Source organism: Acyrthosiphon pisum, chromosome A2, assembly GCF_005508785.2.
Source record: "Acyrthosiphon pisum isolate AL4f chromosome A2, pea_aphid_22Mar2018_4r6ur, whole genome shotgun sequence".
Taxonomy (NCBI): domain Eukaryota; kingdom Metazoa; phylum Arthropoda; class Insecta; order Hemiptera; family Aphididae; genus Acyrthosiphon; species Acyrthosiphon pisum.
The window spans coordinates 58,797,749-58,822,589 of NC_042495.1; the positions used below are offsets into that span (position 1 = coordinate 58,797,749).

The 24,841-nt window shown below is 30.9% G+C and overlaps 1 protein-coding gene across 1 annotated transcript; it reads right to left on the reverse strand.

The window, feature by feature from the left end:
- Positions 1 to 9,307: 9,307 nt before the first annotated feature.
- Positions 9,308 to 24,264, reverse strand: LOC100164125 (GIGYF family protein CG11148). Its single transcript, XM_016802714.2, has 23 exons — positions 23,741 to 24,264; positions 22,571 to 22,651; positions 21,028 to 21,220; positions 20,716 to 20,952; positions 18,764 to 19,059; positions 18,587 to 18,701; positions 18,402 to 18,516; positions 17,469 to 17,816; positions 17,055 to 17,225; positions 16,844 to 17,001; positions 16,647 to 16,777; positions 15,325 to 15,412; positions 15,072 to 15,254; positions 14,774 to 15,016; positions 14,522 to 14,707; positions 14,344 to 14,399; positions 14,150 to 14,261; positions 12,970 to 13,172; positions 12,474 to 12,558; positions 10,727 to 11,051; positions 10,271 to 10,495; positions 10,036 to 10,208; positions 9,308 to 9,418 (listed from the first exon to the last, which is right to left on the reverse strand). The coding sequence occupies exons 2-23, from the start codon at positions 22,600 to 22,602 to the stop codon at positions 9,308 to 9,310; spliced, it is 3,786 nt and encodes a 1,261-aa protein (XP_016658203.1). The 5' UTR covers positions 22,603 to 22,651; positions 23,741 to 24,264.
- Positions 24,265 to 24,841: the final 577 nt, after the last annotated feature.

The following is a 24,841-nucleotide window of genomic DNA, read 5'->3' on the forward strand; positions in this document are numbered from 1 at the left end:
GCGAGACTAGGCCCATAACTTAAAAAATAAAAAAGTTAGACCCAATCTTTAAAGGCTATTTCTTTATCATTTTTGGTATACTTTTATCTGACGTCGACTGGTTACTTTACCCCGGAACATATTATATACATTAATATTTTTTTTTTCGTACAAGGGCCTCATTTAAAACTGTGGCCCCTGGGCCTCAAGATGTCTTAATCCGGGCTTGCCTGCCCCCCCTTCAGATATGACCTTGCCCACAAGATACCTAATGAGTAATGATTAATGTAAACCTGCAGAGTAGTACCCACTACCCACTGGTCACTTGTCCAACTTTTTGAAACGAAGTTGAAACAACGACATAATAATTTATTGTTCCTTTTCTACGTTATTCCTGTACCGTTCAAGGAAAGTACCTATAACGAGCCAAAAAACCTCTTGCCTTTGGGTATCAATAGACGCCACTTGCGATAACACGTGCAAATTACATACCGATTTAATGCAGCATCTCTCACCAACCGCGCGCGAGTGAGTTCACGTATTTCGGCTCTTAGTGAAATTTGGTTACAATTGCTATTACAAATTCCAATCACATCTGTATACATTATAATTAATAAATACATCATAAAACAGTATGGCAGTACTTTATTTCCTTTGATATGTACGCTGCTTTCGTTTTAATTTTGGTTCCAGTACGTTCATTTTTTTATAGTACGTTCAATTTAATAAATTTAACTTTAAATTTAATAAATACTATAAATACATTTTTTTTGCAGGTACTTTAAAGTTATTAAAAATCCAAACACTTATAAACAGATTGATGTCCTGGTTGTCGAAACGGAGGATATCGATAAACCCGAAGAAGACTGTTGCAATACTGTCTGGCGACAAAACGCCTGGGAACCTAAAAGAGCTTCGCGTAAACAGTCACTCAGTTCCCTCGGAAATAAATACTTGGGAATAACCTTAGACTCTAAACTGACCTGCCATAAACACGTCTTGGTCATCCAAAAAAAGACAAAACAAATCTGGGCTGCACTCTACCCCTTACTTAACTCTCGCAGTCACCTGTCACTTTGTTAGAGACTAACCTTACACAAACAGTACATCATACCGAACCTAACATATGCCGGGCCAGCTTGGGGCGCTCTCGTCTCAAAACGGGACTGAAGTCGTCTCAAGGTGGTCCAAAACATCTCTTTAAAAACAATAACCACGACACCTTGGTTTCTAAGGAACGCAACAATCAAGGCTTTATCCAACATCGATTCTATCCACGACCAAGTAATGAGGGCATCAAAAACCTTATTTAAAAAAGCGAAGACATCAAACCATAAACACATCAAGTCAATCAGTCGTTTCAAGATCACTATTCAGTGGAAAATGAAGAGACCCAAAAATATAATGTAACCACTGTCCACCTCACCTGCTATTCCAAGGAATGGGTAAACCCCGCAACTTGTGGAAAATAGGAATAACTCTTCCTGTCAACACTTCTAGCAAACCAGCCCAGAACCAAGACACCGGAGACACAAGACGACCAATAATATTAATATATTATAGACTATAGTGTAGTTATATCATCATCAAGTAGATTGGAGGGGGGAAGAAATTGTAGAATGGTACCTACTAAAACACCTTTTTTTCTGTTTGAACCGACGACGCCGCGGGGCCTGCTTTCGCATTCTTCCGCGACGCCGCCATCTAACCTACTATAATACCTGCACGTATCAACGGACAACGATAATTCATTTCGGAACTTCGGAAGTTATAAAAAAGTTACCTCGATAACAGATGAATATTAGATATCATAATAATTGGTGTATTAATACGTGAAAATAATAAATTACAAAATTTTTACAACGTGAATTTGGCAACATCACATAAAATATTCTATGCTCAAACGTGTTGCTAAAAAGGTCTATGCTCAATCGTGCTTTACCAATCATAGTATAGCCAGTATACGTCGTCCCATTACGCTGCCATTTAAATGCCTTAACGTGATAAAATTATATAATGGGCGACGGGCATACTATTGCAATAACCTTGTAATTTAAGCCATGATACACAGAAAGACGATCAGATATCGCCATAAAAAGAAATAATTGCCTAAACACAACTCCTTAAAAATGACATATTTGCAGGGGCCGTAAGATATAGTTTCTTTATTCGAGGTCATAACCTCGACAATTTAATGCATGCTTGTATCTAATTTGCCTGAGTTACAAATCTAAGTTCTCTGACGTCGATTTGTCCCTGAACTGAGGTACACTGAAATTGAAATACATACACTCACTCTGAAATAAACCTATAGAGTAAATTATTGCCACAAAAAAAAAACTGCATATAACGAACCGCTATATTCAGCTAGTTAAATATAAATTATATTGAAATAATTACAAAGAAATACAATTTTATTTTTTAAAGCGGTATTGTAATATTGTATAGTAATAATTTAATTATACGATTTTACTATATGGGTAATATTGTACAATTTATACAATTACAAACATTTTTTTTTTTAAATACTGCAAGTAACTTCAATTATTACGCTCAGTAGGATATTCTGATTTAAATTTTGAAAGCAGATTTGAATTCTCCTCTAAATTTATTATGCTTTGATTGTCGTACATTCTTTCATATTCTATATCAATGGATTTAAATTTGAATTATGAATATTATCTATTTTTACTCTTTTTGTTAGTAAATTTCTAAGTAAAATAAAATAAAAATCAGAAAAATGGAACTTTCAAAGCATATATAATTTATAGTGACGAATCCAAATCTACTTTAAAAATTAATATAAGAACACTATATTGGGCGTAGTGACTGAAGTCGCGAGTTATGTTTTTGACCGAAAATGAATCATGCTCCAGCTTCGGATTGTAACGAAATCGGTAAAAAACCGTAAATTTGAGAACCGAAAACCGATAACCACTTTTAGTTTTGGAATGCTGGAAGTGATTATTGGTAATCGGTAATAAAGGTTTTTTTTATTTTTATTTTAAACGGTATATATAATCTGTTCCTTTAGGAACAATAAGAATATGTGATAATAGAAAAAATATATATATATGAAAACTTGATGGGAAGAGGCACCCAGTGGTAACACTACCCTAACTTGATGATTTTTTTTTTTAATGTATATAGTATATTGCTATACTTTAGATTACTCATTGAGAAGATCTCGACACCATTTCCTTCCGAGCCTCCTGGGAGGGTTCCCAAGAATTGGGAAAGTAGCAAGGTTTGAAATGAGGAAGTTGGTATGAGAAGGGAGTTTTGAGTGGAATCGTTTGTAAAAAGTAACTGTTTCTTCGTGGATTGTTTTAATTTTTAGATTGGTGTGTAAAGTTAGGTTTGAGATATAAAGAGGAGAATTTGAGATTTTATAAAGCATGTTATTTTGGAAGGTTTGAATTTTATAAGTGTTGGATTTTTTGGCATTGCCACAGAACTGAAGACCATAGGTCCACATAATCTCAAATAAGTATTTATAAATTAAGAGTTTAGTTTTTAATGGAGTGCGTTTGTTTTTGGAAATTAGAGTTTTGAGGATGCGAAGTCGTGCATTTAAGGCAAGCCTTTTAATTTTAATATGATTTGACCATGTGAGTCGAGGGTCAATTGTCAGACCTAAGTATTTAGCCGATTGAGAGGAAGGGATTTGAATATTGTCAAGAGATACCATAGGGCAATGAGGAAGATGAAGAGAGAAAGTTGTATGGAATAATTTGGATTGGTTAACTTTGATACGACATTTTTATACCAATCAGCCATGAGGTCAAGGTGGAGTTAAAGATTGAGGGAAGCTATGTGAAGATTACCATGGATAGAAATAATAGCTTTGTCATCGGCAAACTCCGCAACAGCTGGGTACGGAGAGGTGAGTTGATCGGCAGCGTAGATGTTGTATAATAGAGGTGAAAGGATACCCTCCTGTGGAACACCTGCTCTAATCTTTGCTAAGCCAGAAAAGGATGTGTTAACTATGACCTGAAAGTAACGATCCGTGAGGTAGGATTTCATTAATAAGTAATAGGTTGGATGAAATATGGGCTTTATTTTATATAGCAGTCCCTCATGACATACCCTATCGAAAGCTTGAGATATATTCAAGACGCAGGAGCAATACATTTTTTTTCAAGGGGGAATGAGATACCATCGACTAGTTTATTCAGTTGATGTATTGAGGAATGAGCGGTACGAAAACTAAATTGAGTATTTGGTAATATGGAACTGGAAGAAATGTATGGAAGAATTCTAAAATTTTTTTGAAAAAGGGAAGGAGGCTTATTAGGTTTTGGCACTAGAATTGTTACAGAGAATTTCCAAAGTATGGGAAAATATGACTATCTTAGACACGCATTATAGAGAACAATGGCTCCTTTGGGGAAGGACCTGGTCACTTCTGCAGTTATTAGGTCGAACCCCGGAGAAATGCTTAACTGTGGGAGAGATAGGAAGAGGGATATCAAGTAAACGATTTAGTATGTCAGTATGTAAAGTTATTTGTATATCCGGGTGAGGCATGAAAGTTTCAATTAGGTGTTCTTTACACAGTTCAGCTTTTTCAAGATCGGTTAGGTTAGAAACTAGCGGAGGTTTGTATTTTATAAAACTTTTGGTAGCTGTCCATTAGGTGATAAGTTTGATTGGTAAGATTGATTTTATGTTAAGCAAGTATTTTTTTCAGCGAGTTGGATAGTATGTTATAGATACGTTTGTGGGATGGAAGACGTGAATGTTGGTAAACAGCCCTTGCTCTGTGCTTATAGGATATAAGGATACGAATATGTTCGGCAACTGAAGGAGCAACATTTGAATACTGTATTTTAGTAGGACCAGAAGCCCAAGCTGCAGATTGGATTACATTTGTTAGGTCGTTTATAGCTACATCAATTTCTTGGGGGGATTTAAGACTAACTTTTAAATTTATGTTTTGATCCACCAAGTCATGAAATTTAAGCCTATCAGTTGAACGGAAAAAGAGTTTTGGTAGAGAAAGCCGGATGGAAGACAGGAGTACTGCAGAGTGATTCGAGCAGGGTTCTTTGGTTCTAAGAGATTGGTAGTCGCGCAGAATACGTTGCGAGGTGTGTTGGATACAAATATGTCTAGTATGCCCAGGTTTTTGCGTAAGGAGGTGGGCCATTATGTTGGTTCGGGGGCCGCGATGATTCTGTAGCCCTTAAGATTTATAAAATTGTAGAGAACCATATCTCTTGGGTTGTTTGTACGACAGCCTCAGCTGAGGTGCTTGGCATTGAAGTCACCACCTATATGATAAAGTTTTGACTAAAAGTGCTAAAGTTATCTATATAGTTTGAATATTAATATTATGTCTCGGAGGGGAATATATTGCTGATAAAATTGTTGATATATAATTTAGTACAAAATTTGTAATTATTATGACTACGGGGGGTATGGGGGGCAGAGCCCCAACTTTTGTATTTTCAGAGCCTTCCCCATCGAAAATTCCCGTGAACGCCACTGGGAGCGTTGCATACGTTTTATTTTACGCTGACATCTTCTTGAACAGAACGTCACATTGTCGGATGCGTACCGGCGTAAAACAACGGACGTACGCGAGACGTTGCGCACCACCGTTACGGGATAACTGACTACTGACCGTCGAGTGCCTACCTTTTCGCATATTTGGCGGCAAATTTGAATCGACCAATCAGAAAACAGTGGTCGTGTAGAAATGTACAGTATTGTTAATATGCGACCGGTTGAGTACAGTAATTAGTAAATATTTTGTGTAAGTCATTTTACATTTACTATTTCATTCGATCATTAAAAAAAATACTATTCCTAATTCATTTTGTATAATAAATGAAATGTTTTACCAACCAACAAAATAGCGGCCGTCCACAGCTGAGCTTCACTTGTAACAATGTAAATTGTATCCTTATCTAGTGTAGTATAGAAGTCTGTGGTCTGGTCATCTACTGCAAGGGGGGGAGGGGGTGTGCTATCAGAATGGATTTCATTGCTAAATAATAATAAAATAGCCTATTGTATAATGAAAACTGACAAGTAGATAAAATATAGCTAAAGAAAAATTGTCGTCTTAGAATGAAAAGGTTCTAACGTAATTTTTATAATTGTTCAGGAGAACGTTTTTAAGTGAGCCCGTACCTATCATTCACGTATGAATTAGAACCTTTTTATTCTCTGTATCTCATTGAATAATCAACGGATCCATACGATTTCAGGATTGAATTATACAACAAAAAATTTTAAATAATATTATGCAAAAAACCATTTTTCAAAAAAATTGATTTAGAACCTTTTCATTCTGAGACGACGAAATACAAATAATTGGTATACTTATGTAAAAAAGTTAATAATAGTGTAATCAAAGTAATATTTTACTGAGTTATAGTATATATAATTTGTCATGAAGAATATAATGGTGATCATTATTTCCCGGTTGATATAATAGATAAGACGATAAACTATGTCTCATGACAAAATGTCTGATATCTTGGTTTTTTCAAAATGACGCTGGTATATTTATTGTAGTAAATACTATAATATTAAGTACACTGTACCTACATTAAAAAGCAATTTTAGGCAAAAAATATGTCTGCATTTAATATTACGTAAAATATTGCGTAATTTTTAGTTATGTTCTTAAATCACCAAAAAAAATAATGGAATCCTTGTGTTGTTTGTGTTCAATTTCGTATTACTCTTGATTAAAAAAAAATATTATTTTTCTCTGATGGTATGATATTAAGAGGATGTCAGCGCACTATTCGTTTTCTCTCTCTGGCCCACGCGCAACATAGACAAAACGCATTTACGCAAAATCATTTTTTCTATGGCCTAAGTAATCTTAGAGTAAAGTTACCTATTAAAAAAAAGATAGAGAATAATATTTTTGAGGGAATGACATATCGATTTTATATTTTATTATTATTTGACTTTGTATTCGACTTTCAAAAAACATAAAAAAAAAATTGTAAATTTAAATTTTTGGGTAAATGCATTTTGTCTATGTTGCGTGTGAGCCAGAGAGAGAAAACAAATAGTGCGCTGACAGCCTCTTAAGAACAAAATAATAAAATAATAAGCGTGAATTATAAAAATATCAACTTTAAATAAATTTAAAAATATTAATTAAAATTAATTAATATTTATAGCGTATTAGAGGGAAATAATCGATAAACATCTATATTTTTTTAATCAAACAGTTCTTTAACATTCAATAATCAAATGATTGACTTCATTTTTTTAATTTCCCACCAAAATACCTCAACAAAAATAAATAAACATTAAAATGTAGCATTTTTTAGTTTTTAGGAATAGCACTTTCGGTCATCTAAAAATGGGTTTCAGACCACTGTGTGCAGCCCGGCAGTAAGTCAGTCGTCGGTCGTGGGATCAATTGGTGAGAAGCTGATAATATACAATGTATTATTAATAATATAATTAATTAATTAATTAGTAAAATGTGATTTTGGGCATAGTTGGAGCTTTCACACACAGATATTACCTATTTTATATTTAAACGACAATGTAATATAGATTTATGCACAAACGAATGAACTCCACTTATATTGAACGTTGCATACGTTTATAGTTATTTATTAAAACTATCAACTTTTTCAATTCTTGTTGAAAACATTTTTTCCTCAAAATGTGCTTAAAATTGTACTTACCAGTGGTAAGTTACCACTACTGACAATTATTAAAAGTACTAGTACAGCATAATATATAGTATATATATATAGTATGCTATAGTATTTGAATTCGAAAATTTGAAGAAATTGGATGATCAAATGTAGAAACCTTCTCTAAAAATAATAGTAAAAACATTCCAATGCCTAATACTTAAACAATTATAGTTTTATACTGGGTGATTCATTTAATATTATTACGGCACTCATTATTCATAAATTATTAATGTTTTTAATAAAAAAAATAGATTTTGAAATATTTTTTATTTTTATATTTTTTGAATTACAACATACTGTTTTAATTTCATATTGAAAGGTAAATTTTATTGAGTATTATCGATACATAAAAATCAAATTTTGGATGAGTAGTTTATAAGTTCTGAGTGTTTAATGTTTTTATAAGCGGAATAGTGGACCAACATCTTGTACATCAATTTATACTTATTGAAATAATGAGTGTTCAATGATAAAATAACCACATGGTACTCAATTAATCTTTTAAAACATTTAGACCAATGTTTAGCTATTTATACCAAAATTCTATCAACACCGTTCTGGCGTTCTATTGTAATAAGTCTATATTGATTTATAATTTAGTTGATAATAATCAATGTTTTTGCCAAAAATTAATTCAACTTACCATAGAAATAAAAGAAAAAAAATTACCAGTAATAATATAAATAATTACAAAATAACATCAAAAATATAGGCTGTCTTGCTGTTTCTGCTCAGAATCATTTTTCATAATATATAACTATTGATTTCAAATTTAAAACTAGTATTACAGTGACCCACGAACTAAGATTAACAGGACTGGAAACAAACTTTTATTATTTAAACAAGATCTGTTACAGAAAATTAACAGGCAATTGTAGTGACAAAATTGAAAAACTCACTGAATAGTCATAGAACAGTGTATGAAGCTGATGAAAAAAGACAAATACTAAGAGATGGCGCCACAATCTCTCATCGACTTTTGTAACAAATGTTTGTCTATCTTTTCGTAAACCGTGCACCATTGTTTGTTTCCAGTCCAGTTAATCTTAGTCCGTGCGGTGACCTACTCAATGCTGATAAAACCTTTCAATACAGCAGTTTTTTTAGATAACTAAAATAAAAATGTAAAACATTTAAAGATTCATCATACATACATGGACGCTAATTTTTAATTTAATATTTAAAAATAAATTATACCTGGTAGAATCTTATAAAAAAATTATATATTATACTAATTTTCAATTATATTTATTAATATTTTATGGTAATTACAATAATAGTTTAAATAACGGATTTTAGAAATGGATTTTAGGTAAATTTGTACAGTTAACGAAAAAATCAATGTTAACATTATATGCAAGCATTTGTACAAATGTATGACAACATTAATTTTTTAAAAATTAACAATAGTATAATTATTAATTTTAAATATTTACATTTAAAAATAATAATAAAAAGAAAATAATTAATTTAAATATATATATTTATCAAATAAAAAAAAAGTATTTTCAACGAAAAACATGGACATATTTAATACTTAAATAAAGATTGTTTTCTTTAATTTTCAAGGCCTAAAACGTTCCTAAAAAACCAAGATTACATAAAAACGAGCTGATATGTTATCACTTATATGATCACTCCTATTCGCCAAGATCAAGTTCACCGACATTGATACGTTCCGAAGCGACCACATTAAAGCCTAGTACTTTATTATCTAGTGGCACCATCTTATTCCGTTTTTTGTTTTTACTCTGTAAAAATAAACATAACATTTAATTAAATTCTAAGAAATAAATATAAACCTAAAAAAGTGCCCAACAAGGCTATAATTAGATACACACCGACACAACTTATTTAAAAAAAAATATATATATAAGTTTCTTAACGATAATTAAAAATGAACATGTTTCAGAATACCTTAAATAAAATAAAATATATCCATTTTTACATACTTTAAAGTAAATGCATTTTGGCAATACAAACTCTTCTAGTCTTCTGGAAGAAAGATCTTTCAGAAATGAAATTTAAGTTACAATTGGGTTACAGACTAGTTCCACAAAAATGACAATTACTTTTAATGAGAGGATTTGAAGAAACTTGGGTCATATTACTAAATATGTATGAAGAAGAACGGCTATTATTTTTTATCTCGTTATTTAATAACTTAATATTTAATAACTTTTAGAAGACTCCTTAAATAAACACAGATATTCAAAATAAAATGGAATATGTATGCATGGAACACAGTCATAACATTTAAATTAAATGATGATTGATTTCATACAGAGACGAACTTAGAATAGGAATATTATAAAATCAAAGATCACATACATTTAAATTATTCAAAAGTATGAGTATAAAAACTTACTTTCATTTCCACAAAATCAGAACTCCTTTGTTTATTTTGTATTTTTAGGCGTTTATCAAAGAATTGTTTACTAAATTCTCGAACTTCTTTATTATCACCCAGATAACTCTGAATGTAGTCCTTTACTTCATACTCAGATTCAACATCTTTTAAAAATGTCACAAATGTTGGTACTAATAACAAATAATGTTACGTTAAAACAGATTATAATGTAATATGTTAAATTAATACTCACTGTCAATAGTATTTTTGTTGAGAGTTGCTAAATGTTTACAACACCACTGGCTAAATTCGTCGGTACAATTATTATTTTCACCTCTACTTTCAATAGCTTTCTTCATTGCGTTTGTTTGCTGTACAGTTTGATTTACAGTTTTTGCTACATTCTTTACATTAGTTTTATTATTAACTGTAACAGCAGGTGTTTTATTTGATTTTTGAACCATTGGTTTATCGGTATCTAGAATATAAAATAAATCATATTTTCATTTGTAAAGATAAAATCTTTAACTCAATGCTAATTTTAAAACTTGAGTTTATCTTTTCAATTGAGTTATAAATGAAAAAAAAATTATAAATTTTATTTTTTATTTTTAACAAATTATTAACTTCATCAATCATTCATAATATATAATTTTATAATACAATCGTTTTTTAAGTAAAGCAAATTATTAAATGCAAGTAAACATACTCATTTGATTAGATGATCCCCAAACAGAATTATTAGCCATGGGAATAGACTGAGGAACATTTTTAGTGATTACAGTAGACCAAGACTGCATTTTTACTGCAGATCTTGCTTTTTCTTGTTTCGCCTGTTCAATTGCTACCATAGATATTTCTCGTTCAGCGCGTTCACGTTCTTTTTGTTTCATCAATTGTTCACGTTTTTGTTCTTCAGCTTGAATTTCAGCCATTGACTTTACTTGCACTTGTTTTTTTTTATCTGTAGCAGCCCATGGTGCAGATGCTTCAATACCATTATGTGCCACTGTTTGAGGTTCTTTTTTCTTCTTCTATACAGAACAAAACCAATTAAATGTATTTAAAAAAAAGCAAAACACCAGGCATATTTCAAGTTTTTTTTTTGTATTTGCTAAAATTAATTATACTGTTACAATAATTTGATTTGATCCAATTTCTCAAACTGGAGAAGTTTAATCTGAGTATAAAGACATTTTTTATCACCTTCAAATTTTCAGAAATTAACTTGATAAGAAATAATTAGTGAACAAACTATCGGTCAAAAGCATTGATATTTAACTTATGGATGCCGCATTGTATTAAAGTCTGTAAGCTGAATAAAACTCATACCATTGTTAACTACAACATTGTTACATCTCTTTTGTATATAATAATTTCTTCTGACTCATCTATACGAGTAAGTACCATTGTCTATGATAAGAATGCCCTTACTACGCGTTTAACATTTAAGTAACACAAATGATAACACACAAAGGGATGTTAAATCGAAAAAAAAGTATGGATACTATTTTTTTTTATTAGTATTTTATGTATAATAATATATAATAATATATATTACATTCAAAAATATAAATATTGTCAGTTATAAAATCATAAAAATTTAACATTAAAACCAACATTTGCCAGGTAAGTCACTTAAGAATAAAAGTTTTTGTAGGCGAGAACTAGATAAATGATTATTTCTAGTTTGATATTTTGTAGCACCAGCTAGATTCGATTCAAAATGAGAACATTTTTTTCGATCCAAGTAAAGTATCGTAACATTATATCGATACCAAAAAGTCTCGTATCAGAAGTAAGTATCAACATCACTAATCGCACCACATAGTTGTGAGTGCTGGGTATTTTTTTTTTTCATTCAAATAATATTTTTAATGCAATTTTTTTAATTTAAATATTTTCATATTAATTAGCAATAACCAAGTGAAATTGTTTTAATCTATATTGAAGTAATCAATTAATTTTAAACTGTATTATATATACAAGAATACATAATTAAAATAATAATATTTTGACATTTTTGTGATTGTACACAGTATGACGTAGAATTCACAAAAATAATTTAAAGCATATTAAAAATAGAATCAGGTAAATAATTACTCCTTGCGAGTCATTAAAGGTTAATATTAATGGTGGAAATTAAAAACTACAAAATAATTCTAGAATTAGAAGCCAATTTGTTTTTTCATTGAAGACTATACCTACAAAAAAAATGAACAGAAGTTCAACCTTGTAACAAAATCAAAGAATATATGTTTAAAATCTCAGATATAATATACTTTACTCCCTCTGTATTTATATAACTTAAGTAGAAATACCAAAATTCTACAATGCATAGAGAAGAACTTTATCTGTGTTGTAGTGTTTTCATTTTTTTGATAGCACTAACTGATAATTTTCGATAATTATAATAATGTTCTCAAACTGATAAAAAAAATTAAAAACACTACTACACAGATTAAGTTCTTCCCTAAGTGTTGTGGAATTTTGGTACATTGTAAATATGTAAAATGGAAACAACACATGTGGGTTGATGTCCTATTAAGTATAATCATGAAAAAATAAAATATAAGTAGGTATATGAGAACTTACAAGTTTCTAAAAATTAGTTCAAATTTGCATTAAAATAATTATTCTATAAAGTTGGAATACCTTTTGTGGCTCAGTAACTATGGGAACAGAACTTGTTCTGGAGGTATCTTCTTTTTTTTTATTTTCATCTTCTTTTTTCTTCTGATCATGTTTTTTAGCATCTTCCTTTCGTTTTAAATCATCTTTCTTTTTTTGTTCATCTTTTTTCTTCTGTTCTTCTTTTTTTTTCAAATCAGATTTTCTAAAATAAAATAATTAAGTAATAGGGTTTTTTTCTTATAGGTTTGAAAAGAATAATAAATTTACAATGTACAGTTTTTAGTTTATCATAATTTATTATAATGCAATTAATCTAACCTTTTTTTTTCTTCTTCTAGAAGTCGTTTTTCCTCTTCTTTCTTTTTTTCTTCTGACAGTCTTTTTTCTTTCTCCTCTTTTATTTTTTTTTCATATTCACGTTTTTTCATTTGTTCCTCTTCTAGTTTTTTTTTCTCAATTCTTTTCTTTTCTGCGTCTTCTTTTAACTTTTTTTCGTGTTCTTTAATTCTACGAGCTTCTTCCTGAAATAATATCATATTACACAAACATAACATAAGTAAATGTATTAATATCAGTCAAAGCAGCATAGGCCACTATTGTTTAATCTATAATTAGAGTTCTTATTTTCTATGAGCAGTTTAGAATTGTGAAAATTATTTTGAATTTGTAATAACATTTTAATAACATAAATTTTGTTATTATATAATCATCCCATAAAAATAAAATTAAGTCAATCAGAATTTAATAAACATATGTGAGATAATGTTTTTGTCATGCCTGCACCGAAAATTTGGTTTTTGACAGAGATTGAAGCGTTGGAAAGCGTCCTTTTTCCGTCCAGCGGGAAGTGTTAAAGTGGGAATCCCTAATAGTGCCAGGCGGTAAAGTGGAAATCCCAAAAAATGCCGGGCAGTAAAGTGGAAATCCCAAAGTGTTGGGAGATAAAGTGGAAATCCCCAAAAGTGCTGAGCGCACATTTCACGCGCGTAAACCCTGCATAATCAGACACTGAAATAGTGAAATCCATACAACAGTCCTTACAAAACATAAACTTTTGGTTACATCTTACAATCATATTATAGCCTCCATGCGTGACACGCTTAAAATAAATAAAACCAATTTTTTTCTTTCATGAAATATTGTTGTCGTAGAATTATAGTCTAGTTATCTGCATTACCTTAGTCGTGATCGATGAATGCAGAGGAGTGACAAAAAAAAGTATGTGTGGCTGGTGCGGGAAGACAATTTCAGTCTTTGGCGAAATGCGACCCTTGCCTGGGACTCGTGCCGCACACGTCGCCTGGGACTGAAATATCTCACTTCCCACCCCCTTGCAACACAAATATACTATTTCTCAATAATGACTACCAGTTCCGAAAACATTTAAAAATTATTTACATCCAACACAAAATTGACTAACTACTTAATAAATTACAACTACTGTTTTCAGTCATGTTTTTAAAAAAATTTAGTAGATGGGTTTATTAAGAATGCACACCTTCTTTCTTTCTTCTTCCAGTTGAGCTTTTTCAAGTTCTTGTTTCTTTTTTAATTCTTTTTGTAATCTGGACTTCTCTGCTTCTCTTTTTTTAATCTGTTCATTTTGTTTACTATAAATTAAAACAAATTTGAGTAGTAAAAAATATTAATTTTAAAGAATAAATTTGTAAATATTAAATAATAATCAAATACATTTCTTGTTTTCTAGCTTCTTGACTTCGTCTTGCTTCTTCTTTTATGGTTTCTTCCTACATGCATACATATAATCAGTAAAATACGGAAAAGATAAAAAAAATTTCATATCAATATAGTCATTAAAATATTTTTTAACAATAAGTTTTTAAATAGCAAACTAAAGGATGTTACTTACAATGGCTTTATGGTCAGCTCCAATAATTTTAGTATACTCTCCAGATCCCCACAAGACACCTGGTGTTTGTTGAGATGTTTCATTGGAAGACCCGGCTTGCCAACCACTAATACCGACTGGACCATTCATTTTAGGTTTACTGTCTGGACCCGAAAAATCCATACCCCATACACTCGTTTCAGTTATCTGATGATTTAACCGTACATTAATAACAAAAAACTAACGTAAATAATATTAAAATAAATAAATTACCTTGAGAGGTTTATCTTGAGGTGCACCCAATTGCCTTAAAAGATCTGATATAGGATTGCTCTCTGGCTGAGCACTACTTGGTCGTATAATATTGGAATTTTGATGGTGGTGACTTGAATTTACTGGTGGTGGTGTGGATGTTTTTAGACCTCCCATACTTTGTACTAGCGAATGGAGAGGGTCGAGTTGTTGTGTCATTGGTTGAGAAGGTGGTATAGAATGAATATGTTTAGGATCAATTTGCTATAATACATAACAATGTTATTATTTGTTTTTTTTTTTTAAATTTATATCTTACATGGTTGAAATGTTGTTGCTGCTGTTGTTGCATATGAGATAACATCACCATTAAATTGTTATTAGGTGGTTGGTTCATGGGGTGTATATTTGGTGTTTGCTGAGGTTGTTGAAGAATGGGAGGTGCAAACATTGGAGGAATTGCTGTGTTTGCTTCTACATTTCGAATATGATGCATGATCAACTAAACATATACACATGTATGTAATATACAATAAAATTAAACAAAAAAATTAATTTAATTTAATTATTACCTGTTGTTGTTCTATAGGCGATAGGGTATTCCACCTTTCAGATTGGGATAGTTGATGAACTGCACTTTGAATAGCTAATTCTCTTTGCCTAAGAAATAAAACGTTCTTATAAAATTAAAATATATACTTCATAAGGTGCGTCCAGACTGAGCAGCTTTTGCAGCGCAGCATGAGTCTAACGTCACAAATTTGTTTTCTGCGGCTTTATAGAATGCTGTATGGCAAAATTACCTAATAGCCTAATAGGCAGTCTATATCAAAGGAAAGCCGCTCAGCTATGAATGACTGTGTGAACGTATTATCGGGAAAGCCGCACCAAACAACATCAATTTTTATTTTTAAATATAATAATATTATTTTATAAATCATTATAGTCGAAAACAAATGTTGCATCGCCTAGATACATATGTGCCGCGTGGCACAAAGCTGACTAAGGCCACGCAGCTATGCCACACGCAAAAAAGCCGCTAAATATGGGTGCGCATAAAGATTTAATTTTCTTCCTTATTTTATAATTTCATAAAATAATGAATAATATTTGAACGGATACAAACTTACTTTTTTTTTTTTATGAAATATACAATCTACACAATCAATCACAATATGTATATGTGAGGGGATAAAAACATTATTGGGGTTGCGTGATTAAGGATCTACCCATTAGACTTTTTGCTCGAAATTTACGTTTAAGGATTGGATTAGATTTTAAAAAACATTTTCTTTCAAGCGATGAAGGATTTTCTGGGAGTGATGGGATATGTAAATCTTTTATCATTGGTTTAATATAGTTTTCTTTATCTAGTATAGGAAAGTTTATAAAAAACTGTAAGTAGTTTCTTTCTCTATAGTTTTAATGTCAGTCTCTGTGAATGGTGAGGTTAGAAATAAATGATAGATCACTGTAATTCTGCAAAGTTTATTGTTTTGGTACGCTTGTATTTTGTTTGAATTTGATTTTTTTCCGATCTCCATAGTTGAATAATGTACATTCATATGGGCTTTAAGAGTGATTTATATATTAATTGTTTTGATTTTAAGGTAGTGTTTTATTTTATTAGTATTAAATTATGAACAAGCATTGAGTATTAATTGTATTTTTTAATATGACTTAAACAAGTAAGTATTTTATAAAGGTTTAGTTTTAAGTGTTAAACAGAGTCGAGAGAAGTTTGATTATTTACGGTGATATTAGGGCAGACCCATGTCTTAAGGTGAAGGTCGTATGAATAGATTTAATAAGATTTAATTGAATTCACCTTTTCATGTATCATTCAGAAAACATTTTTTAATAAGCCTATAAATTTTCTATGACAGTAACTTACTTTAAAAATAATTGCCTGTATTGATATTGTTGCTGTTGCTGTTGAAGAACCAAAGATTCATTCATTGTGTAAGGGCTGTGTGTTGGAGGAGGTTGTACTCCTATTCGGCTACTAATTTTCACTTCATGCTCCTAAAAATATCAAATTTATAAAATATAATATGTTGATTATAATTTTTTAATAAGTAAATTTAATACCGAAAATGGAGTGTCTGAAAATGGTACATTCCCTTTTAATCGAACAAGATCACCTAAGGAATAAAAATGTTCATCACACGCTCTCTTCACCATTAACATGTTGTCATGGAAATATCCCAAACTATACCATTCTGCCATTTCAGTTGTCAAGAAAGGACCTAAACAATTCAAATTGTTATCATTGAATTAAACTTTATTGCATATTATTTACCTTGAACTTCGCCTTGGGGATCTCTATAATACCATTTGTTGTTAGTAAGAGGAGCGAGTGGAGAATGTGAAGATGGCCCTATTTTAAAGTTATCACTGGTTAATCTAGATACCATTGATTCTGCCTCAGCATCCAATGTATCAATCCGATGATGAGCATTAGCATTTAAACCTAAAATGATTATGGTAATTCTAAATTAAATTAAAATATTAACTAAATGCAAACATTTGAACATTAAGACCATAATCTAATTCTTGTTTAAAATTATATAGATTGGGTCTAAAATTAAACAAAATTAGCAAATAATGGAACTAAAAATAATCGTCAAATGTATGTAACTAAATTCAGTTTTAATAATTATTAGCTCTCTTCTTTTAGTATGTTATAAATGTTATCAGTAAAGAAAATACTCACTCGTTGATCGGTGGATAGGGTTAATATTAGTACTATCAATATGACTCCCTATACCAGGCATCTCTCTCAAGTTTTTAATATTTTCCATTTTATTAGGTTGACAGTCAGACATAAGCGGAATTGCTGGACTGCTTTTGCTATGAATAACTGGAATATCTGGAATCTGCTGGATTCTTACAGGTTCAGGATGAGTAATCATTACCGGTTCATTCTGTATAAATACTTCTTGAGTTATTTGGGAATTTATTTTATGTTGATGCTGTTGTCTCATGGATTTAAAACGTTCAGGGGAAGAAATTACTTCTTCATTATGCGATGGTGAAGTAGATATTGAAGACGATACAACTTCTAAATAATTAAAAACATCAGATCAGTTGTTATTTATTACAATATTATTTGGTATTGATATTAATAATTGAATTTGGGTATTCAATACTGTCATCAAGAAAATATTAAAATATAAATACTGTAAATCAATTTAACCTTTTAGTTTAACTTAATTAAGATTTAAGAAATATAATAATTAATATTTGATGGTAAAAAAAATATATATATATATTTAGTTTTAGAAACATAATGATAGCAATGAACTTTAAATTTATTGATGGATGAAGTAATATTCAATATTATTAAATGCCAAAAGTATTATATCCAACTGGTTACAGAAATATATCCATTTTTTTTTTGTTAATCAAATTAATTGCCTAACAAAAGAAAAAAAGGAAAGTGCTTATGAAAAACAATTCAATTTAACAATACAATTTATTTAAAATCAGCTTCTCAATATTAAACATTCATAATACTACAACTATAATAATTTAGTATTTACAACACACAAACTAAAAATACTGCTTTTTTTAACTCCTTAAAAACAGCTGCTAGCGTTTAATTTTATTTATTGTTACATATTATATATTAAAACATTATACACACCTTCTTTTTCTCGGCCATTTAGCTGTTTATCATCTATAGGTGAGATATTTGAGCTTTCTATATTATTAACACTTGTATCACCATTATCATTATCTTCTTCATATTCTCGCCCCTCCTTAAAATAAAATAAAATTTTGAATACCGATTGTTATTTAGAACTTTAAAATTTGTTTAAGCTATCATACTTCTCGTGACAGTTCATCTCCTATGTTATAGTGGTGTTCTTCTACATAATGATTGTCATGGAAGGCACCAGACGAATCAAAACTTCCACCTTTTTCACCAGGATTATCAACAGCCCTAAAATATTTATGTTATTTAATATCATCATAAAAAAAAAACCCCTAATAGGTATTAAGTACCATTCCGGCAAGGTTTCTCCCCAATCAAGTTTTCGACGTTCGTGAGTTGTGGCAGTATTTGACCATCTAGATTCACCACGATCCCATCCTTCATCTTCATCATATTTAGATGTTGGCCGTCCGGCAGGCCATCTATCATTGTTATAAGAATCTGAACGAGTTCGTCCCCAACGACCATTAGATTCATCAGATTGGCCTTGATGTGCTCCTCCTCTATTTTTCCTCCACCAATTTGATTCATCTCTTCCCCTCCAATCATTTGTAAACTCACCGTTGCGATTCATATTTCTTTCATTCTAAAAAATAGTTAATTTTATACAGTTCAGTTGTTTTAAGTTAGTATCAAGCTACACTATTCATTTTTAATCAGTATCAATTTCCTAATCCAACCCGGTTGACAGATCAATAGAATATTGCTGTCTGATATCATTGTGGATAACTATATTCATATCACTACCACCTAAGACTAAGTCTGTTCTCACGACTATCGCGAATGTTTTGTGAAACATCACAATCCTATTAACTAAGACTTTCAAAATTTGCACACTTTCCTATTATCACAGCCTACCTTTTTTATTAATCATATTAAATTCTTTGATATTTTTTTTTAACATGTAGGTATTGTGGGGATGGCCACATTCAAATTTATCATATAAAATAAAAAGAAATAAAGAAAAGATTTAAATACCCAGATTTCATTTGTAATATATTTTACATGGTAAACGCCACTAAAAACAATAAAATAATAATGAAAATAATACCTACTAAGAATAATATTATCATTGTTATCGCCGAACACATACATGAACAAAAATAGTAAAGCCACAACATAGGCGTGTTCAGACTTTGGTGGCTGAAGGGGCACAACAAATTTTTAAATTGTGAGACCTATTTTTTTGAGACATGAAGAAACATTCATTTTTTATATAAGAAAATTCACAAAGGTAGGAATATTTTTTAATAATGATCAAAAAGTATAACCACTGTTAAAACAATAAAAATACTTTTTTCCCATCCATTATACAAGTTAAACAACATACAAATTGTAAAACTATTAACTAATCAGTAATAAATAATTTGAGTTTCTGACAAAATTTAAATAATTTTAACAAGCCGTAAAATATCTAAACACATTTTTGAAATGATAATTGGTAATTTTCAGCTGATAAAACAATATTATCACTGGTTAGATATCACAGCGCAAGACCTGGTAAATGGGCACAAAAGTACCATTGCATGTTATGTAGTTATAAAAAATCGATGAACATAATATTACAATGATCATATAATCACTAATTAATAAATGCGTAAATAAAAAAAATTACAATTAATCAAAATCTATAGGTACTGCAGGGTACATACAACTTTTTTTTTATCCTGGCATGATTTTGTTGGAAGCAGTCTGTCGGGGGGGGGAGGGCAGTGCCCACCTAGCCCCTCACGTAAACACGCCTATGATCCACAAATAAAATAATAAATAATTATGGAAATTACTACATTCGAATTATATATTAAAAAAAATGATATTGTTCAATTACTGTGGTAGTCACGATAACGGAGGTAATCTTCGGTGGAAGTCGCAATAATAGCCGTTGTCTTGTATAACAGGAAAATATAATTTTGGTAGTCTTAGAAAACAATATTGTGATGTTGTTAAAAAACAAGGTAGTCTTATATAACAGGAAAGTACTAACATTTATAATGTAAAATTACAATATCAAATATAGACATTTTAGATGTATAAATTAATATACTGTACAGAACTAAGCGGTATAATAAATTGAATTAACATATTAATGTTATCACTGTGATCACTTTGCATCTATATTGTAACTATAAGTTGGGTAATATTGATTTTCAGTAAAAGTTAATAACACTTAATAACCTAAGTCAACTAATAATCAAATACCTAATAGCATAAATTACATTCGAGTAAAAAAATAATATTTTACCGAGTTAAGTCTTTCAAAAGGTCTGTGTGGACCTCGGTTCATTGGTGAGCCTCCACCTTCTGGGCCTTCTTCATAACCTGGCCGTGTAGTATTATAATAATAACCACCACGACCACCTCGTCCTCTGGCACTTGTACTACCTCCACGAACTTCAATATTAGTAGTACCTCTGCCACCAGTTGTTCGAACAGATGCCCTGATAATGGTATCACTATTTATACCTCGATTCCAAAGTCTCTGAAAAAACATTAACATTATAGTTTAGTCTAAAGATTTTAATTTTTTTGATATATATTAAGTATAATAACATACAGTTTCTTCTTCAGACATTTGTTGTAGAGACAAAGGATTTTGAGGTTTGTCATTATACACCATAGACAGTTCCTTAAGCGATTCTGGTGGAATATTACATGACGAGATATCAAATAAGGCTAACATTTCTTCTCGGCCATAACGATGTTCAGCAAGCTGTGGTTTTGATATGCCTTGAGACATATTTCTTAACCTATTTCGTAAATAGTTACATATGTTAATACTTAATACATTTAAATTAAAATTGAATTATTAACCAATTTTAACAATATCATAACACTCAAATTATTTTAATAATCTAAAATCAGTAGCACAATTATGTATTAATTTCAATGAAAAATTGTGTTCATATATATAAAATATATATATATAAACGTTGAATGGTAATTACAGAGATGATTAAGTAAGATTTAGAAAGCATATGCAATATATTATATATTATTTCTGTTAAGAATGAATTAACATGGATAATGCCTCGGTTAATGCAATAATGTAATGATTAAAAATATAACAAACATATATAATATTATGAATACAATTATTCATTATAAAATATTAAATAAACTAGATAATCAAATTTATTTTTAATAGTTATTGTAGATATTCATAGCTTAAAAAAATTGAAAATATTAGATATTTTCAAAAAAAAAAAAAAGCAAAGCATATACAGTAAGCAAATAATAACAATTAATTGTTTGACATAACAAAACAAAAAAAAAGTAAAATATATATTATTATATTAGCATTAAACTTTAAGAAATTAAATTGATGGTTAATACAAGTTTAATAAATATATAACTTATGGATTTTAATCAGTGGAGGTTTCAATATTTAACCGGTGTATACAACTACAAAGTATAATATAATTTCATAATACTTAAAGATGACAAATATTGAAACTTGAAATATATAAAATGAAGGTTCTGAATGTTTGCCAAAGAATTACTATTTCCTACTCATAGCTAACTAGTTTTAACAAAATAAAAATTAATTTGTTACAAATTCTACTGTAAATATCATAGATGGATAGAGGAGATAAAACATTAGATATTTTTTATAAATGTAGATTAAATACAATCAAAAGATTTTTTTTAATTTTCATCTGAGTACCTATGACCATAGGTATAACTAGAAAGATTTTATAGGTACCAGAAAGTGTTTAAACACTAGTCGATTTGTATGGTAGGTTCTTTCATAGAATGAATAAGGTAGGAAATACAATTAGAAAATCTGGTCTTGGAATGAGGACTTTTGTACAAAGGTAAATAGTAATTATACCTAACAGTTTTACAATGAATCAAATTGACACTAATAATATTTTAATAAACTAGCAGATGAAAAATTACTAAGGGAAACGGTGATTTGTTACGTCCAAAATAAGAACAAGAGCCACATGCACTACAGTAGAATTTGCACTGTGAAATTAATAAAACATCGAATCATTGAGGACAATCGAAGTGCAAAATTTCAAGTGTTGACAAAATAGGAGAAGATAAAATAAATAAAATAGAAAACATTAAACATAAAACCTAGACGTGCTTACCACTCTGGACCAAACTTTATGGAATCTGTCATGATTTCACCTTTTTTTTTTTTAAAAAAAAAGTAGTATGAACGCAAAACGCTGGAACAGAAAAAAGGAGGATTCGAATATTAATTAAGAGTTAAGTAACACCAAACCCACACTAAACCTGTTGATCGTTTTTGACACGGCAATAGAGGCACAATACACACACACGCACACACACACACGAGTCTATTCTCTAAAATTCGAGTGTGCTGTGTAATTTGAGAACGAGAATATAAATTATACGAATAATGGTTTCCGACAAAAGGAAATTACAATATCACAAGGAAACAACTAGGACACGGCGAATGGCAATGAAAACAATTGTAGGGTTGCCCACGATAAATTATGAAAATATTTTATTATTATCAAAAACGAAAAACGGAACGTGTATGGGGGGGCGAGGGATTAGAAAAATCAAAAAGTTGACCGTCTAACCTTTGGCTGAGTGCGGCAAAGACGGCGGCGGCTGCACGGGAAAGACAATCGGCGAGACGGGTTGCGTACAGGACACTCGGGAAAATAGCGCTGATGTCTGATGGACATTCAAGAACTCATGTACAGGTAATGCAGTTGCGGCGGTGGAGAGAGAAGTGGAAAAATAATAATAATACACTACACGCAGCACACATACGCGTACATGTATATACATAGAATATCGAGTGACAACAAAGCAAACATAACCTAACAAACGCGCGGCGGTAAGGGAGACGGGACGGACCAACATCCACCGCACGCACTTGCGCTAGCCGCCGCCGCCGAAATCTGTTCCCGTTAATCGACAACCGTTGCAACTGCAGTCGGTCGTTCGCGAGTCGCGACGGCAGAGTTTGGGCACCGTTATGCCGCTGGAGATTCGAGGAGACTGAGATCCCGGTCTCTTAAAGGCCTGCGCTGAGTGCATAAACGGCTAGTGACGAGGACATTACGACAATTCACAATAATAACGAGTAACGACAATATTATTGGAGCCTTACAGCAGCGGATCCAATTCGTTTTGACGTGGGTGGTCGGTCTGGAGCCACCGTCCCCCTTGTTTGTTATAACATTATTAATGATAATTATTATTATTATTATTATTATATCTACACTGCTGTTATTGTCGCAAATTATGCGTGCAAACGGTAAATATTATACAAGCCGTACCTGAATTAATATAATCCGGAAACGGGACAAACGACAGCGGTATGACTGACGTAGGTGCACAGTGGTCTCGTGTGTAGAGAGGAAAAAAAACGATTTCGTATTCCCTCTGTGCTTAGTGCCAGCGTATTATGTAAATAAAATCAAAAGTTCATCCACGTACGAGATGTACAAACTTATATATATATAATATTATATACACCTATATAATTTGATACGTTTGTAGATCTATGATGGGACATGATACGCGAACGCGTGTGTGATACGTATAAGGTGCAAATCGTCAGAGAATTTCGCGGTGCTGGTTGGTGAGAACGAAAAGCGGAAGGGACGAAATCATACGACGATGATCCCGTCCTCCAATCGACGCACGGTCCTTTTGTTTACGTACTAACAGCTGCTTCCGCTGCTGCTGTTCGTCTGCTGACCACCTGCTCGTGTAGATTGCGCCCCAAACCGTCGATATTATCATGAGTCGAAGCAATGGTTTAAGATATAACCGTGGTCGGAGCACGATGTAGATCACGGTCATAATAACATTATTATTGTTTGTGTACCACGGTCTTGGATTATTGACCAGCCCAAAATAAACGATTGGATCTGCGCCGGGACAAATCCCAACGTTCCAAGTGCTTATCACGCATGCGCCAGGATTTAACATTTTGACAACATAATTTCTTATCAACCATTTCTATACTTATCAGATTATAGTAAATTATATAATAAATTCGACATTCGTTTCGTATTTCGTTAATAAATATTAAATAATAATAAAAACCATTCATTGTACAATAACACATGAATGGACAAACACAGCCAATTTTTACACTTGCTTTTGAATTTTTTTCTCCCTTTATAAATAATACATACCAATTAACAATACCACAATAATATACAATTATATACAATATTTGAATTAATAAATTAATATGTAAACACAACTTACCTGCTCAAAAGACGTGGATTATAAGATCTATGACAATCAAAATATATATATTCTACATTACCGCGCTGTTTTTTTTGATGTAATAACATATTGACTACAATTTTTGTCTTCTATTTGTTTTTTCCATTCATAAAACTCTAACATTATATATTATAAAT